The following is a 17094-nucleotide window of genomic DNA, read 5'->3' as shown; positions in this document are numbered from 1 at the left end:
CTCCTTTTTTGTGCGCGTGTGACCAGCTGATCGGTCAGCGCACGTCGCGTCGGGACGCGTGCTGAGAGGAGGCGTGCTGTCGCACGGGGTCGAGGAATGCCAGCCAGGCTCGAGAGATTGGTCAGCCACGAGATCGTGCTCTCGATCGCGCAGAGCGGACCGTGCCAAAGGATGCTGCGCGGCGAATGAACCCACCTCCTACCACGCGTTCGAGACTATTGACAATCACCGAGTGCGAGCGCACGCACGCACGACGCTCGCCAGACTCATTGCTGAACGTGCCGAAGATGCGTCGATCACGGCTTTCCACGGTTGTCCAGTAAATTCTATACTTGTAAATTTTAGTGCGTTTAGGCAGGATCCCCCCCCCTCCCCCCCGCGAGTAATCGCCACCTGTGACGTGACACGTGCTCGCTTCGCTGTTGAAGGACTCTTTGTTCATTCGCTTTGTGTATTTCCAAGCAGAAAAATTTGGTAAAACATTGATACGCAATAAAACATGCATGACATCCAAATACGCATTTATGTTACATTACATTTGTTGATATAATGGTAAATATGCGTTAATTTGCGTGAAACAGTTATTTCATATGTTGTGCATACGACGCTTGTGTTTTTTTCACGTACGTTTGTCTTACGAATCACTGTATGATTTGTTACTCAGGGAAGAACCATGTCATATTCCATCAACAGAAGACCTTTGCTGGGAGGTGCGTCTGATAGTGAATTTGAGGATGATTTCGAGACCGAAGTAGATGACCCTAACATCACAATACCTGATGAAAAGCCGTTTTTGAAACCCTTTGAGCCACATGACAAGTATGTTTTTGGGATATTTAATCTAAAAAAATTGCTTATCAGCAAAGACCTTTCATGACCTGTATCTGTAATTTTGTATATTTCAGATATAATCTTGCATATATTGTATTTTATTTGCTCGGAATAAATACGTTAATTCCATGGAGCTTTTTTATTACTGCTGACGATGTAAGTATTTTTTTCATACTTGTCTAGAAAATTACTGTCTCTATAATATATATCTTCTTCTTTCAGTACTGGATGTATAAATTTAGAGAAATTCATAATAATTCGACGAATCTTACTCATACATATGCAGAGCTGCTTGAGCAGAAAACAGATCTTCAAGCTAGTTTTACTTCTTATTTAAGTGTAGCCAGTGCATTGCCAAATACCTTGTTTTTAATAATAAATGCATTCATTAGCAAAAGGTGAGTAAAGAATTATCATTAAAAAACGCTGCCGGCGTAAAAAGTTTTTAAAATATTCATGATACATTTATTCATGAATGATTCAACATTGCTGCAATCTTAATTTTTCTTGGAAAATTGAAGTTTTTAAGATTAATTTGTTTGGCATTGAAAATTATGAAAAGAATATGCAGTATTTTGTGTATTGATACTGTTTCAAATTTTTTTTTTGTATAGAAAAAAAGATGAAAAGTAATAACTTTAAATAATAATCTAAGCCATATGTTTTTAAAACGACAAGACTAGATGACATCAATCGGTAGACAGAATCTTATTACAGTATTGAATAATTTTTTTTTCGTTTTTTTGAATATATATAAATTCAAGACAAATGCTTTATATCGCGATCCATGTGTCGTTAACTTATCGAACTTGCAATGTAGCCCGCTCAAAGCAATACATAGACTTCCCTTTTTTAATAAATCAATTTCTAATAATCAATTTCTGAAAATCGATTAACTTCCCATTCAATGAAATTCTTATTATGAAAAATATTACCTCAGGAATCGAACTTGGATCGCTCATTTTACGTGCAAGTGTCTTAATCATTCGATTAGATATGTAGCAATATTTATCGCAATAATTAGGTAAATAATAAGGAAAAACGTTTGCCAATGTTGCAAGTTGCGGTAAATTAACGACACGTAATTCGCGGTATAAAGCATTTAAATATATATATATATGTCTTAAATATATATATATATATATATATATATATATATATATATTTTAAGGAAACGAAAGAAAAATTATTCGACACTAAGACCCTCTGTCTATTAATCTATTCTTGTGATTTTTTAACTTTAATTCATGTGTCAAAAAAATAGAAATAATATTTAATTCAAATCTCTAAATTCTCAGAATTTCTCTAACTGTTCGAATGGTGGGTTCACAATGTACAATATTGCTACTATTCATCTTGACGACTATATTTGTCGAAATGGATACTGACAAATGTAAGCCAGCAAATTATTTTGTTTATATACTTATTCATTATGATACATTTATCGTATTAAATAAAATAAACATTTATTTTCAGGGCAAAACACGTTCCTAATAATTACTTTGACAACCGTTGCGTTTGTAAATGGTATGCACGCTAAATAATATTTATAACAAAAATATAAATTTATTATAACAATAATGTAAACTTCTAGCTGCGAGCGCAATTTTTGGAGGCAGCCTAATGGGTATAGTGGGCAAATTTTCGCCTAAATATATAACCGCTATGTCTGGTGGTCAAGCCCTTGGCGGAATATTCACGGCCCTAGCGGAAATATGTTCCTTGTGGATAGGCGCTAGTCCAGTCCTTTCTGGTTTAGTCTATTTCATTATTGGCAATATCATGCTTTTATTATCGCTAATTGCGTATATTCTTTTGGAAAGGACGGTAAGTTAATTTCGTTTAAACAAAATGTATTTTAGGATTATCGTACCACGTTTTCTTCAATCCGATCAGAAACAATGAGATCATCATTGACACTTATTGTTTAAAACGATGATGCATCTAGCACATGTGTTTTATAAATGTATGATAAGCTGCTTATGATAATAACATTATATATGTTCCACAACGTATTGTATTATTGTAACATATCGTATTAAAGGTAGAAAGATTAAATTATGTAGAATTCATTTAACACATTCACTGCCATAGAGAAAACTGCTAAAAGAAGATCCGTAATGCAGAAATTTAAAAAAATATCAAACTTTATCAATGGAAAATATTTTGATATATAACACGCTATTTTAAGCGAGTATTAGATATATCATAATTGATGACTGAGATTAACTCACTCAGATGGGTCACGGGTAGTGAATGTATTAATACAGCAGCTTTCAAACATTCTCGATTGTAGAATTCAAATTCTCTTTTTAATTTTTAAATTCATGGAATCCAGTTTCAAATCGTTGCTTTATAAATTTTTTCTTTTACAGTCATTTTTCAAGCATCACATGATAGAGAAAGTATCTGATCGTTTGGAATCTGATTATTCTATAAATGCAGAAGTCAGTTTTGCGGCAAGTCCAAGTGTACCCTATGTGCGGATCGTAAAGAGAATCTGGCATTATGGTGTTAGCATATTTTTAGTATTTTTCATATCTTTAACCGTGTATCCGGCGGTCACTGTGCTAGTGGAGAGTCAATACAAAGGCAAAGGTTATGCATGGAATGGTAATCCGAAATCTTTGAATATTTTATATATGTTTGAGAGAGTGAGAGAGAGAGATATTTAATATGAATTCATGAATGTAATCGAAATAATTTTTCAGATATATACTTCGTACCTGTGGTTACATACCTCATTTTCAGTATGGGCGATTATGCTGGTAGAATTTTATCTGGTATTTTTCAATGGGTAAGGATTCATATTTTAATATGATCAAACACTACGTGATACTTACAATCTTTGTCGTTGCAGCCTAGAAACAAACCATGGCTTATAATGTTCATGAGCATCGCTAGGGCCATTTTTATACCTGTGTTCATGTTTTGTAACGCACAACCGAGGCATCATCTGTTCGTTTACATTCATAATGATATATATTACATCTTAATAACCATTGCATTTGCTGTAACCAACGGTTATCTCTGTAATTTAACGTTTATTCTTGTGCCCACGTAAGTATTTTTAACCGTAAAAACACTGGTCATCAAAAGATATCTATAATTGTATGTATTATCTTTACAGAGTCGTAGATAGTCAAGAAAAAGAAATTGCGTCTGCAATGATGGGTGCTTTCTTAGGTATAGGATTAGCATCTGGCGCTGCGCTTAGTTTATACATGGTGAAGGCTCTTTAATGATTGGTCCTGTAACTGAAGACGAATGTAAATGAAATATATGATCTCATCACTGCCCTTTATACATTCGAACTCGGGTAGGATCACGCGAATGTTTTATGACTATATGATATTAACTTAAATCTGTTCATTTATAATACTCGATCGTCATCTCGGTAAACATTGCTATTAATTCGTAGATCTTTCCTTTAGAGAAATTTCGCAGTGGAAAATTAGAACAGAAATCTATATCAGACGTTATTTTTACTAGTTTTAAAATTATTTTATTCTAGGACTGTATGATGCAATTTTGTATCATATTTAACTTTACTATTCGGACATAGTAGTTGACATGTGTCGAATTACTAGACATAAAATGTTGATGTTATGCATAAAAATCATTCTTAGAAATTTATATATAATTTATAATACATTTATTATATAAGTTCTAAGATAAAATGTGTGTAACTACAGACGTTAAATGTACATATGATATATCAAGGGAACAAATATATAAAATATTTGTAACTCTGATAACATTGTATAAGTTATGTACATTTATTTTTAACGTAGCATCTGCATTAAAGAAATATAGATAATTGACGTGTGAAATAGAAAGGATATACAATGAATATTAGTATTATTGATACGATATTAAACTCGTTATACATAAACAATTTTACATATTGTTATCAATAAATAAGTCTTAATTACATAACTCTTTTTATCTATGTAAAATAAAACCTTAAAGAAATCTACAAAATGAAATTACTATGAGACACATAAATAATAAATAAATACATAATTAGATGATAAACTTACATATATAAAATATTTAAAATATTAATAGATATAATCTTTTCTTATTTTAAATAAAAATTTTTAGCAATTACAATAGATTTATCATTAGCACTATAACTATAGAACAGGCATTAGTCTAAAGTTCATCTTTTTGTAGCTCTCTCTCTCTCTCTCTCTCTCTCTCTCTCTCTCTCTCTCTCTCTCTCTCTTCTTTATATCCATTATTATTTAATTTAAATAACTAGTAAACTAGGAAATATATGTTATATATACCAATATATAATATATATACTTAATATCATTAATATAATTATACTTAATATAATTAATATCATTATGCATTCAAATACAAAACTAAATCTTTTTTAAATCTAAATTATTTAAAACCAAATATCTTGTAACTAGAAATGATGTTTAATTATTTTTTTTCATGAAGCAGAATAAATTAAGAAGACTAGACTTATATTAAAATCTTTGAAATTGCGAAATACTCTCATGTCAGATTTTTTATTAATCTTTGCAATTTGGAACAAATTTGCAAGTGCCTTACAGAACAAAACTGTAATTCAATTAATTTTTTACATGTATACATATATATATATATTCTCATATATAGATATATACTTTTATGTGAATAAAGCTATCAACATGAGAGGTTTAAAATAATAAAATAATATTCAAAACTGTAAATAATAAAATGGCGCTCTCTTATTGGAGCTGACACATGCCTCATGATCGACGATACTGCCGTTCCTTGTCAGTGAGTGGAACAAATACCACGCTTATCAGGGATCGTTGTTTGATTTTGCCATCCAGAGTCTTGTCAACTTGCACTAAAGTTTGGTCCGAGTTCTCTGGACCCATAGGCACTATTAAACGTCCACCAGGTGCTAACTGATCTATCAGCTTTAAGTCAAAGATTATCGTTGTAGTGTCCATTCTAATATATTCAGAAATAAGTCAGCATATTTGAACGTTTCTTACTGATTGTGGCATTTCTTTGGCGGCTGCTCCTACGTGAATAGCGTTGTACGGTGCACGTGCAGGATATCCCAATCTCCCATCACCGACTGAGCAAACAAAATCCACAATTAGCTTATTTCATCACATCGAGAGAAATTCGTGATACATAAGACTATATACATAATTATATGAAAATGGATTTTTATTTACCAACTAATTCCACACGTCCGTCCTTCAAAAGTTCTGGGTGGTCATGCCGTATGTTCTCTTCAGCCATTGCTCGAAGCTCTGGAATGTGATCGATTCCAACAGCCAGCCCATGTGAACCCATCATGAGAGCCATGCATGCTGTCAAGTATCCAGATCCAGAACCAACATCTAGTGCCCTTGTGCCATTGCGCAGTTTTTCTTCAAGCAATTCCAGGGCATACGCGTGCTAAAGAATTTCCGTTTGTCTTCCAACTTGTAATGTCCTTTTTTAGTGTTTTTTTTTGTCAGTGTAAATCCATTTATTTATTATTATGAAAATTGTTCTACTTTTAAAACAAAATTTTTTAATGAGTGACAATGAAAACAATGAAAATGGAGCTAAATTTACAAATATCTTGTGATATTTTTATGCAATGAATTATACCATATGAGGAGCGCTGATGGTGACACCATAGCCAATTCCTTGTGGCGAATCTATATAAGCATGACTGGGGTGAGTATATTTTCCTCTGTCTACAGAACTCATTACTTCAAACACTTTGTCAGACTTGATCACCCTGGAACCTAAAAATAATTTTATTATAAAGTAAATATTTTTATTGAAAATATAATCAATATTTCAGTAAGCTAACGCTATTGTGTCATATCTTGCATCAATCAATATCATGTTGTCATCCTGCCAATAAAATTTATAACATTTTAGAGACCAATTTACAACATTTTAGAGGCCAATTTTACCAAAGATATAAATTTTACATGTATTTTTTCACGTCAATTTTTACATTATCTATTTACTTATTTTCAATTAATACAAATTATTTCAAATTCAAGTCTATTGCAAAGTATTTTTTTATTTTCACGAATTTTTTTTTTTTAACCAGAGCTAATTCTTAAATTCGAACAAGACAGATTGTAAATATTGCATCAAATATTGCGCTGTAATTCTAAATCAATCTTCCGACGTCGAGAGCGGCGGCGTGCGGCACGCCGGCGAGGGGCGGTGCGCGATGACACAACGTTGCATAATCGCGCAACACTTACGCCGTAGATGTTGCACGAGCTCCTGATTATTCCTGCCGTGATAACGCCCGTACGTGGCCATGTCGCGGGCGAGGGCGACCGGCGACAGGATCGCGAGCGTCGCGCAAAGACACTCGACGACGCGGGACCGAATCTTGGGGAGATACGTGGCGATCGGCGTATAGATGAAAACAAACGGGGTGGAGACAGGGGACAGCTCGTGCCGCGAATTGACCGGCAACCTGTCACTTCCGGGGTCACCCGGTGTGATCTTCGCGAAACCCCACTCGGCGGGTCACGGCTGACGTGCCTTGCGACGCAATAAACAAGTCGAGTCAGATATGCTCGGGTCCTCGATGATCGTTTCGCTTCTGCCTTTTTCGGAACTGACGACTCGCTATTTGTCTGCCGGCGACGGTGAAACGCGACCAGATGCGACTAGACCGGGTCGACGTGTGAATTTCGAGATAGCCGGTAATCGTTGAGCAATCACTCGTCCGTTCACGCACACGACTCGACACGAAACGACCTTCGCTCCGCGTTGGAGAACATTCGCGCGCGAAACGAACACGCTGCGCACGTCCTGCGCTTTTAAAAATAGACGAGGAGGGGCCGCCAGTCACCGGTGGGTTTACGCTTCGCCCATAAGCGGTCTGAACAGCGAGCTCTGATTGGCAGATGCCTTCTTCGATCGATCGCCCGCGATTCCTCTTGAAATCAGGAATTGCGACGATAAACGATAATTATATTCTTTTTTAACTTACGTGTAGTTCACTGTGCTGCCAACGAATGTGAACGTAACTCACTCAATTTTGCTTTGTTATAAATAGTAAAGTTAAAAATTCAATTTGAAGTAGATATAGTAGTTTATTTTCTTTTTAATTTGGTTTTTAAACTATAATATTTGTATGAATAAAGTTAGAGATTTTCTAAACATAGGAATATTAAGTAAAAAAATATACATTTATAAAATATAATGTCATACTTCAAAACATGTTTGTTACAATTAAAAATAATAAATAAAGTTTTATTGAAAATTTATTTCTCCATTATTTTCATTTTTTAGCATTATTTTCTTTATCAATTTCCAAAAATTTCAATTGGAAATTTCAGTATAAAGTAAAATACATTAATATCGCTGTGAATTTAAAATTTCATGATAACAGATTGCAATAACATGATAACAAGCGATATATAATCGCAATGCTAATAGAATGGGTGAAATGGATTTACATAATAAAGGAATAATTAAAGACATGTACAAAATATATATAATTTATTGATGTATTCCGAATTGAAAACAAAATGTAATTCATATCTACGCATGTGCGAAAGAAAATTAATTCGTAAATACAAAAATTTCGATCAATTTCGTTAATCAACAAGTTCTCGTACGCGATCGTTTAATCGTCCGCTTAAAAATTTTTAATTTCCTTTCCCCACCGTGACACCTCACCTCAGAGATTCTAATTACGCAATTGAGTAGTAGGATCCGTCAGAGGTACGTAAGAGACTTGCATCAGTTTCTTCTTCGTGATCGTGCCATCTGTGTTCTTATCCACCTGCAGGAGGTCTTGGAACCTTTGGAAACCTTCTATGGCTACGACCGGGCAGATCAGTCGACCTCCGGGAGCCAGTTGATCTATCAGCTGCAAGAGTTACATTACACCGTTTATGCGTAATTTACAATTTTTCGTCCATGCTTTCCCTAACTGCGTGCCGGTACAGTTACACCGCTTGTGCTCACCGTCTGCGGTAAAGTCTCAGCCGCTGCTCCAACGTGTATAGCGTTGTAAGGGCCGTCAGCAGCGTGTCCCAATCTGCCGTCTCCCACTAGGCGCATTCATAATGACCTGTCGTTAGTCGGCAGTCTTTATCTTTTACCTTTACAGCAAAGCCACACAGTTGGTGGACAGTGTTCCGTTTGATTCTTCACGGCAACGTACATACCTACTCCACGTGGATGGATCACGAGTATTTTTTATTCAAACTATGCATACATGTAATACGTTTTGAACGTTTCCTTCTCATCGTACTATGAGTTTTACATTGAGAAAAAGATAATGAAACGTGAAGGAATGGCGTAACATTGACGAGAGGAGGAGATTCGACCGTGTGAGTGAGAGAATGTACAAGAGACCAATAGCAGTGAGGATTATAACAGCATACCAGCGACTTACCGACAAATTTGATGCGGCTCTCCTTGAGAAAATGTGGATTGTCCTCGCGCACGTTCCTAGTAGAGTTCTCTATGAGTTCAGGAATGTGCTCGATGCCTATCACGCGTCCACGCGTGCCTACCATGGATGCCATACAAGCGGATAGGTAACCTGAGCCTGAACCAACGTCGAGTGCCTTGGCACCATCAAAGAGTTGATCGGATAGAATAGACAGTGCATATGCATGCTGCAAAAAAAAAAGATACGACAGACGTAATTCATCAAACCATTATTAAGTGAGTTAAATAGAAAATATATTATTTTCAATGATAATGGTTTGTGTGATATCCATACTGTTGTTCGGAAAATCTTTCAACGTCAAATCAAATATGAGTTTAACATCAATAATGTAAAAATAAGATAAGAAGGTTATTCCGATACCCCCATTTCAAATTGCGTTCCTGATAATTGTTCCTCTATCAATTTCATTATATATACATATAAAATTTACTTATCTTTACTCAATATATGTATAGATATTTGGCATATATGATATTCAAAAATATTGAACATTAAGTTTAACATTCACTTATAATTTATATAACAAACTAAAAAGATGTTAATGCTATAAGCAAAGTTGAAAGAAGAAATCTGCTGAAGTTTTATATTTGAATAATGAATTGACTACATAAAAATATATCAATGATACATCATTGCAACATTAAATATATTTTACTGTGGAATATTAAATTATATTCCTTATAATACCAAAGCGACAGATAATCCATTCATAAATTCACTCATAAAAAATATCAGTTTAGGATTGGAAATAGATAAGATATAAATTTACCATATGCGGCGCACTGATCGTCACGTTGTAACCGATTCTTCTGGGACGGTCGAGATAAGGGTCCGGCTCGTGGCAGTATTTGGCTCTGTCAACAGCGAGCATGGCTGCTTCTGCTCTGTCTGTCGCCAATATGCCAGCATCTGCAAACAATCTGTTCCTAAGTGCCGTACAAACAATACGATCTTTATAATACGGTCTCTAACAAAAAAGGAACATTCGAGGCGCAATTAAATTAATTCGTCCACCCCTCAATGCATCGATCCTGCGACGTTCGCAGGGGGGATCATTTACCTTTCAGCTTCGTCACCATCTCTTGATTCGTAGTGCCGTTGCAGTGCCATGCCATGCTTCGCGGACTGTTTCTATCACAGGCTTTGTGGCGCAGCCGAGAGGAGCTCTGCCTTTGCATAAAACAATATACAGATCACATATGACGGACTGACGGCGGACGCATGACGACGCTCTTTCCAATAATCGTACAATTCAAATCGCTTCTAGCTCGGACGATAATGAACGATCGACAACGGGGATCTGAAAAGCAGAAAGATAGAAGAAGCGAGCGCACCTTGACAGCTTCAGAGGAGCCTCATTTATTGCGAAACGTTCTCATTCCTTTTGTACGCGTGTCTAATATGGCCGTGAGGGGATTGGGGATCAGGTATAGCGACTTTAAGGGAGAATCACTGGTGGCTTTGGAGAGGGGGGGAGTTAAGGGGAGACGTGAAACAGCTGATGCGGTGGCTATCGATTCGCCTCTCGCCGCGAGATAAGAACGCTCGACCCGAGCGCGGGTATCTCTGTGCAAATTTAAATCTTGCGAGTTGAAAAAACTACGGAACAAGAACTTCGAATTCAGAAAATCCTAATTTAATTCTACTAATTAATCAGAAATTATGGGTTAGAATAAAACTTGATGCTACCTTTCCCTTAACCAGATCGATCTCAGGTTTCGCGAAGCGGACGAAGAACGATTCGAGCTGTACGTCATGGGAAGACGTCCTCGGTTATGTAATTGCTATAATTCTATTTGCGATTGTTGCTACTATTGGAAACGTTGAATGTTGGCTGTCGAATTCATTTTAGATCGTGTGGATCGTAGACACGAAGCATTTGCGCGCGGACGAAAGTTTCGAGCGCGATTGGAGGATTCTTTTTCCAATCGGACGCTTCAAACACCTCGATTGGCCGATTTCACATGAATTGCGTCGCGGGTTAGCCAATCCGGCACAATTGGCTCTAACGCGCCAATCAAGATTTGAATTCAAAAAGTGCTCGGTAAATCCCCGGAATAAATCTTTTTAAATAAAAAAGGATTTCGAGAACAAAAACGATTGTGTAAAAGAAATCGAAACCGAGGATGACTTGAAACACTCTGTATATCCACGTTACCGCTCGAAATATGATTACAAAAAATCGTCACATGCATTATTGTGTGACGAAAGTGTAAACGTACGTTTCCCTATCGTAATTAGTTTTTTGCGCCAGGTCATAATTTTACTAATTAATCAGGACTCGCGTCGTTGAACGGCGGTAAATTAATTTTCTTCTGTATAGTGTATGCCGAGATGCACCCCGCAATAAATTATCGCGATGCATTCCTACCTTGTACATGACACGATGATTTAAAATGAGAGACATGAGATAAAAGAAACTGTGCTTCATTCGAAATCGTGCGAATTCGCGTTTCACGTGAAAGAAAAAAAATATTTTGCATCACGATCGTTAAGCATATATAACGTGCCAACAACGATATCTTGGATATCTTTTATAAGAAACTTTTAATTACGACGTCAATGTCAGTCTATCTTACAATCATATATTCGAGTAGACTATGAGTAACAAAAATAGGATCGTTATTCTATCGACGTGTACGTGTGTACATATGCATGTGTGTACATGTGTAAAAAATATATCTCAGAATTTAGGCCGAGAAATAAGTGATTTCTTTTTTTTTATCGATGGAATGTTTCCGCGTTTCTTGTGATGTAAGAAACGAAAATTTATCAGATACGAACACTTGTACACACATGTCTTTGACTTCCTCGGCGCCTTTGGTATCTACGAATCACGAACGTGATTGCATCGATGTTTCTCTATCCTAGTTAATAAACTTCTTTAAGTCGCTGATGAATCTTCGATAAAGCGGGATGTTTGCCATGTACACAGAGCAGTCTGTATATTATTTACGCGCTTTTATTAACGAGTGACAAGACGAGATAAGGAGACCCCTTCCTGACAAGAATTTCCGCGCGAATAGCAATCGCTATAAATCGAATTACAGCTTGTTATGCAAGTTTAGTACAAAACGGGCATTCTATTTGTACCAATGCGCTGGTATTCCGTCGTTCGTGAATCTCATTCCTTGTCAATTCTTTACGCGAAGTCGACAATAATCGCGAAACGCTCTGTCTGGAAAAACGTGCGATGGAGAAGCTCGAAAAGCCGCTGAAGGAGCCGGGAAAGTTGCGGCAGTTTCTCGCGGCATTGGTGGGTAAGTTGGAAAAGGGATAGACAATTCCTTTTCTTCCCTGTCTCTTCTTCAGGAATGGAAGAAATATAGAGCCATGATGTTTTCTGATAAACGGTAATGCGAGAGATAATGATTCCTGTGACTTCTTTTCGTGCCGATGATTGTGACAGTCCTTAAAATAGAAAAGATAAATGTGTAAAGAGAATAAAAATATTCAATGTTAATTGACACTTAAACAGTAACATAAAATTGTCAAGACTCAATGAGTGATTAATTTGTGTTATAAATTCTTGCACTAAACTAACTAAATTAATAACATACAATTAAAAGAAAATATCAAATAAATTAGGAAGCTTCTGTTAGACTTACATATATCATTCTTTGTGATATTTATATTTACAGTAAATCTGCTGGCACTGTCCTACGGGCTCGTAATGGGATGGCAATCGCCATCAACTCCGCAGTTGCAGAGCTCGTCGCCGCCTGTAGGAAAGGAACCCATGACAGACGATGCTGTGTCCTGGTTGACCGGGATATTATGCCTGAGTGGTACTATCACGACCACGTTACTTGCAATAATACCCGACAAGTTCAGTCGGAAGAGATTCGGCTACGTAATAGGACTGCCGATGATGCTCTCCTGGTTGCTGATTGTCTTCTCCACCGAGCACATATATATTTATGTGGCGAGAGCCCTCGGTGGTCTTGCTGGCGCCTGTCTCTTCTGTCTCGTATCGACCTACGTATCGGAGATTTCATGTGATAGCATCCGCGGTATGCTGGCGAGTATACTGGTATTCTCCGTAAATTTTGGAATATTACTGAGTTATATATTAGGCGGAATATTGTCCTTCCATGCCTTTCCTATAAGCGGCGTGATAATAAGTGTGTTATTCTTTATCACTTTCACCTTCATGCCGGAGTCGCCAGTCTACTTGGTACGCCAAAATCGTATGCGTGAGGCAATTAGGTAAGAAGCACAAAGAAATATCTTTTAAAAATTAAACATTACTCTTTTTGTAACATTCAAGTCTATGAATATACTGTGATTTGCTGTTCTAGATCCTTGAAATGGTTGAAAGCTGGAAACAGTCTGGTGGCAGAACGTACATTGTCGCATATACAGTTTCAAGTTAAAGAAGTCGCTTCTACGAGATCTGCTAAATTTTCGGATTTATATAGAGACAGAGCCACAATTAAAGGATTAATAATTAGTTTTGGTTTGTTCGCTGGCCAACAATTCTGTGGAATCTTTGCGATGGTAATTATAGGCAGTTTACGGATAATTTATGAGTTTAGCGATTTAACATAGTGTTCTTCTTCTTCAGATTCCTTTATATTATTTTTTAGATTCTTGTCTGTTTGAAATCACACTGTTTGAAATCTATGAGTGAAACAATAATAGTCCAAATTTTCTTTTTTCAATTATTTTCTTTTGTCAATTAAATAATATGACAAATGATAAAAAATTCCATAAGATTTCAATGATTAAAGTTCGATCTTGTTTTATAATTAAAACGGCATTATTAAAAGATGTTATTTTTTATAAAATTAAAATGTTTCTAAAAGTTTTTGATTTTTCCAGCTCAGTAACACGGAGACCATCTTCAGGATGTCCGGTAGTTCGTTATCGCCGAATATGTCAGCTATCATTGTAGCAACTATACAACTCGTTACATCGATGTTAGCGATGTTCTTGGTGGAACGTGCGGGTAGACGGCCTTTGCTTCTCCTATCTTGCGCAGGAATGTTTGTATGTCACTGCGTGATGGGCGTATTCTGTCATCTTCAGAGTCTGCAGTATGAGGTGTCTGCCTATGCTTGGATACCAGTGATAACATTGTCTGCTTACATGTTGGTATATGGCCTGGGAATGGGTAATATACCCATCGTGATGACGACCGAAATATTCAGTCGTGATGTAACCAGCTTAGGTACAACCGTAGGTCTTATTATAAGTTGGGGATCCGCCACTATCATGACAAAATGCTTTACGGATATTGTTGCTTTATTAGACATGCATGGCTGCTTTTACCTTCTCGCCATTTTCTGTATGTGCACCTTTTTATTTGGTTTCATATTGCTGCCAGAAACCAAAGGTCGAGCGCGCGAAGACATTGTGGATGAATTGAACGGTGTGCGGTGTACGAAAAATAAGAACAATGCTAAGCATATCATTGGCACGGATTCAGCGGCGCATGCGGCACATGTGTAACAGTGTAATATTAACATCCAAGATGTCCAAAAATTTGCACTTAATAACATCGTAACAAAGAAATTCACGAAACATTAGCATTTTCATCGTTTAACTTTTTTTTAATACAAATGTAATAATTTGTACATTCTACATAAGTACACAGAGAAAGTTACCAGTTGTTATTGCAATTATGCAATAGTTCTTTTATACTCGCATTAATTTTTTATTTAATCCTTAGAGTTCACTCTTTCATACTTTCATTTAAAATTTTGTATCGGCCCAAATAATTACATGTATAATGTATTAAACGCTTCACTTATGCTTCACTTAGTATAACAACGTATACACGTGATTAAATATACAAGTCATTTTTTTTTATTTATAATGAAAATGATTTATAAAGAAAATGAGTCTCGTTTACTTCAGCCAACTGTTTCCTGAAATTTTATTTTATTAATATAAAATTTATCAGCAACAATATGCATTTATGTAATCATATTATCTCGCAGGTGCATATAGCACATAAAATGTAAATGACACATGATATGTATGACATATATTGACACATGATATATGGCAGACAGAATTGACAATATTGACGATGTTAATAACATGTTTAAATAATGCTACAAACTAACGAGAATAAATGTTAGTCAATGCGGCTATTATATATTATTAAAAATAAGAACAAAAGTTGTATAAAAAAATATTCGTAAAAAAATTGTTCTAAGTGATGATTCTTAACAATGAATAATATTTATTAGTTGTGTATTAAATAGTATTAAAGTTATCATATGTTAAAAAATTAATTAATATTATAGGATCAGAATTTTTATATAAAAAAGAATAAAATTTTTATTTACAATTAGAATTATACATTAATATTATATCAATGTACATATGTGTATGTGTAATATATACACAGTTATGATATTTGTATAGATATATAAAGTACTAATTTTTCTTATTTACATGTTAATATATATGAGTGAAGACTCTGCTACTTACATAAATGCCTAAGTATTATGCTAATTTAATAATACACATCCATGATTTTGTTTCAAAAATATTTTAAGCGTAAATTAAAAAATAAAAGATTATATCATTTTTCACAAATGAATATCACAATCAATCATCATTCATTCTTTTGCGCACGTTTTTGTTACCAATTTTTCTCTTCTTGAAGGTAATGGGAATCCCTTCATCATCACTATCACCAGTACTAATCTGAATAACAGTTTTTTCCTTAAAAGTCCTTTGAGGTGGCAGCGGCTCTATTTTCTCAAATGTGGGTAACTGTATCTGTTTTTGTTTTGGTAATTGAAGGTCCACAGGATTCTTTTTGCTATAACATTAAATATTTCTGCATTTAGCTTTAGACGACAAAAAAATAGTGTAAAAAGTTAATTAATCTTCGAGCAATTTTATTCTACAACGTAAACAAGTATTATGTAATAAGTAAGTAGTAAAAATATAGAAATATTGTATTTTATGCACGGTTCGCATTCAAAAATTAAAAGCAAAGTTCATTGTCACGATAAATCTTTACGAAAAATGTCTTAATCCATCTTAGCGATCGGAATAATACGATGATCAAATATTTACATTGTCTCCACAACTTGCCAGGACCCATAAGGTTGCGGTCTCTCGGGCACACTGTAGTCTCGCCAATAAGATCGTTCCTCTTCGACCATCTCTTTCTTCATTTCCGCGCTTTCGTCGTCATCTTCAGTGGCGTTTCTAGTAGGTTTTCGGAATTCCCTCAATTTTTCTCTCTCGGCATTGGCTCGTTGTTCCTCGAGAATATCTGCTTTCTTGATCGCTTCCTCTTTATCCAATTGTTCCATGAGCTCTTTTTGGAGCATTTCTTCTTTTGCTTCTTCTTCTTGTTCCGCAAAAGTCATGTAACCCTCTTCTGGAGGTTCCCACACTGATTCTGATATATATCAAATAATGGTTATGAAATGGTCGATAATGATTAAGGTAGAATTCAATCAGGATTTAATAATGCATAATATAATGTTGTAAGGAAAAACTAGTGTAAAGACTGAAAAATTTAAGATCGTGAAAAATTTAAGATTCTAACAAGAAATATAAAAGAAATAAACATGATCACAAATTCATCAATCATATCGATCATAATAAAACTGATCTTAAAGATCTTATTTTTTAAATGCCATCCAAGATGTATAGCTTATATATATATATATATATATATATATTTAAAAAGAAAATATAATAAAAAAAAATAATTTATAAATAACTTTTTCAAATTATAGGTAATAAATTAAAAGAAAAATTATATAAATTTAGAAAACAAATATTAAAAAAATATAAAAAAATTGCTAAAAAGAATCACGAGAAAGGCAAGA

At 35.1% G+C, this 17094-nt stretch overlaps 5 protein-coding genes across 15 annotated transcripts in view; 2 read left to right on the top strand and 3 right to left on the bottom strand.

Annotated features, from left to right (window-relative positions):
* Positions 1 to 29: 29 nt before the first annotated feature.
* Ent1 (Equilibrative nucleoside transporter 1) lies at positions 30 to 4770 on the top strand. Its single transcript, XM_011645471.3, has 11 exons — positions 30 to 311; positions 665 to 819; positions 906 to 987; positions 1054 to 1229; positions 2130 to 2224; positions 2308 to 2358; positions 2426 to 2658; positions 3207 to 3444; positions 3543 to 3628; positions 3692 to 3891; positions 3962 to 4770. Exons 1-11 carry the CDS (start codon positions 186 to 188, stop codon positions 4071 to 4073), a joined length of 1554 nt encoding a protein of 517 aa, XP_011643773.2. The 5' UTR covers positions 30 to 185; the 3' UTR covers positions 4074 to 4770.
* Positions 4676 to 7692, bottom strand: LOC105431341 (protein-L-isoaspartate(D-aspartate) O-methyltransferase). Of its 2 annotated transcripts, none has more exons than XM_011645465.3 (5): positions 7068 to 7692; positions 6451 to 6590; positions 6027 to 6252; positions 5838 to 5923; positions 4676 to 5759 (listed from the first exon to the last, which is right to left on the bottom strand). In XM_011645465.3, exons 1-5 carry the CDS (start codon positions 7126 to 7128, stop codon positions 5583 to 5585), a joined length of 690 nt encoding a protein of 229 aa, XP_011643767.1. In that variant the 5' UTR covers positions 7129 to 7692; the 3' UTR covers positions 4676 to 5582. The 2 variants fall into 2 exon arrangements, with proteins under 2 accessions (XP_011643767.1, XP_088938026.1); XM_089081900.1 differs by lacking the exon at positions 7068 to 7692 and adding an exon at positions 6659 to 6866.
* Positions 7693 to 8305: 613 nt separating this feature from the next.
* LOC105431339 (protein-L-isoaspartate(D-aspartate) O-methyltransferase) lies at positions 8306 to 11078 on the bottom strand. 8 transcript variants are annotated; one of them, XM_089081894.1, is made up of 6 exons: positions 10976 to 11078; positions 10347 to 10586; positions 10056 to 10195; positions 9227 to 9452; positions 8794 to 8879; positions 8306 to 8695 (listed from the first exon to the last, which is right to left on the bottom strand). In XM_089081894.1, the coding sequence occupies exons 2-6, from the start codon at positions 10462 to 10464 to the stop codon at positions 8513 to 8515; spliced, it is 753 nt and encodes a 250-aa protein (XP_088938020.1). In that variant the 5' UTR covers positions 10465 to 10586; positions 10976 to 11078; the 3' UTR covers positions 8306 to 8512. The 8 variants fall into 8 exon arrangements, 7 of the variants coding, with proteins under 7 accessions (XP_088938020.1, XP_011643764.1, XP_011643765.1 ...); XM_011645462.3 differs by lacking the exon at positions 10976 to 11078 and adding an exon at positions 10621 to 10776 and having other exon boundaries at positions 10347 to 10452; XM_011645463.3 differs by lacking the exon at positions 10976 to 11078 and adding an exon at positions 10621 to 10771 and having other exon boundaries at positions 10347 to 10456.
* Positions 11079 to 11226: 148 nt separating this feature from the next.
* On the top strand, positions 11227 to 15035 carry LOC105431338 (facilitated trehalose transporter Tret1). 2 transcript variants are annotated; one of them, XM_089081864.1, is made up of 4 exons: positions 11227 to 12542; positions 12928 to 13495; positions 13588 to 13786; positions 14111 to 15035. In XM_089081864.1, exons 2-4 carry the CDS (start codon positions 12960 to 12962, stop codon positions 14738 to 14740), a joined length of 1365 nt encoding a protein of 454 aa, XP_088937990.1. In that variant the 5' UTR covers positions 11227 to 12542; positions 12928 to 12959; the 3' UTR covers positions 14741 to 15035. The 2 variants fall into 2 exon arrangements, with proteins under 2 accessions (XP_088937990.1, XP_011643759.2); XM_011645457.3 differs by having other exon boundaries at positions 11227 to 12546.
* Positions 15036 to 15551: 516 nt separating this feature from the next.
* Positions 15552 to 17094, bottom strand: part of LOC105431336 (uncharacterized) — a 37452-nt gene continuing 35909 nt past the window's right edge. For both annotated transcript variants that reach the window (XM_089081881.1, XM_011645455.3), the window contains 2 exons: positions 16328 to 16658; positions 15552 to 16067 (listed from right to left, as the gene is read on the bottom strand). In XM_089081881.1, the coding sequence (XP_088938007.1) occupies positions 15851 to 16067; positions 16328 to 16658 (548 nt within the window). In that variant the 3' untranslated portion in view covers positions 15552 to 15850. The remainder of the gene's footprint in view (positions 16068 to 16327; positions 16659 to 17094) is intronic.

This window comes from Pogonomyrmex barbatus, unplaced genomic scaffold, assembly GCF_055798465.1.
Source record: "Pogonomyrmex barbatus isolate J1 unplaced genomic scaffold, ASM5579846v1 scaffold5, whole genome shotgun sequence".
NCBI classification, from domain to species: domain Eukaryota; kingdom Metazoa; phylum Arthropoda; class Insecta; order Hymenoptera; family Formicidae; genus Pogonomyrmex; species Pogonomyrmex barbatus.
This window is presented reverse-complemented; position numbering and strand designations above follow the sequence as displayed.

What these genes read in the sequence shown, in the direction of transcription:
- Ent1 (XM_011645471.3), top strand. Translation starts at nt 186, where the DNA reads ATGAACCCACCTCCTACCACGCGTTCGAGACTATTGACAATCACCGAG. An exon ending in GTCGATCACGGCTTTCCACG is followed by an intron (nt 312 to 664) that starts GTTGTCCAGTAA and finishes TTTGTTACTCAG; the next exon opens with GGAAGAACCATGTCATATTC. An exon ending in ATATTCTTTTGGAAAGGACG is followed by an intron (nt 2,659 to 3,206) that starts GTAAGTTAATTT and finishes TTTCTTTTACAG; the next exon opens with TCATTTTTCAAGCATCACAT.
- LOC105431341 (XM_011645465.3), bottom strand. Translation starts at nt 7,128, where the DNA reads ATGGCCACGTACGGGCGTTATCACGGCAGGAATAATCAGGAGCTCGTG. An exon ending in GCTCGTGCAACATCTACGGC is followed by an intron (nt 6,591 to 7,067) that starts GTAAGTGTTGCG and finishes AATTATTTTTAG; the next exon opens with GTTCCAGGGTGATCAAGTCT. An exon ending in CGGACGTGTGGAATTAGTTG is followed by an intron (nt 5,924 to 6,026) that starts GTAAATAAAAAT and finishes TTGTTTGCTCAG; the next exon opens with TCGGTGATGGGAGATTGGGA.
- LOC105431339 (XM_089081894.1), bottom strand. Translation starts at nt 10,464, where the DNA reads ATGCAAAGGCAGAGCTCCTCTCGGCTGCGCCACAAAGCCTGTGATAGA. An exon ending in GAGCCGCATCAAATTTGTCG is followed by an intron (nt 8,880 to 9,226) that starts GTAAGTCGCTGG and finishes GAATGCGCCTAG; the next exon opens with TGGGAGACGGCAGATTGGGA. An exon ending in CTGAGACTTTACCGCAGACG is followed by an intron (nt 8,696 to 8,793) that starts GTGAGCACAAGC and finishes TAACTCTTGCAG; the next exon opens with CTGATAGATCAACTGGCTCC.
- LOC105431338 (XM_011645457.3), top strand. Translation starts at nt 12,480, where the DNA reads ATGGAGAAGCTCGAAAAGCCGCTGAAGGAGCCGGGAAAGTTGCGGCAG. An exon ending in CGTATGCGTGAGGCAATTAG is followed by an intron (nt 13,496 to 13,587) that starts GTAAGAAGCACA and finishes TTGCTGTTCTAG; the next exon opens with ATCCTTGAAATGGTTGAAAG. An exon ending in TCTGTGGAATCTTTGCGATG is followed by an intron (nt 13,787 to 14,110) that starts GTAATTATAGGC and finishes TGATTTTTCCAG; the next exon opens with CTCAGTAACACGGAGACCAT.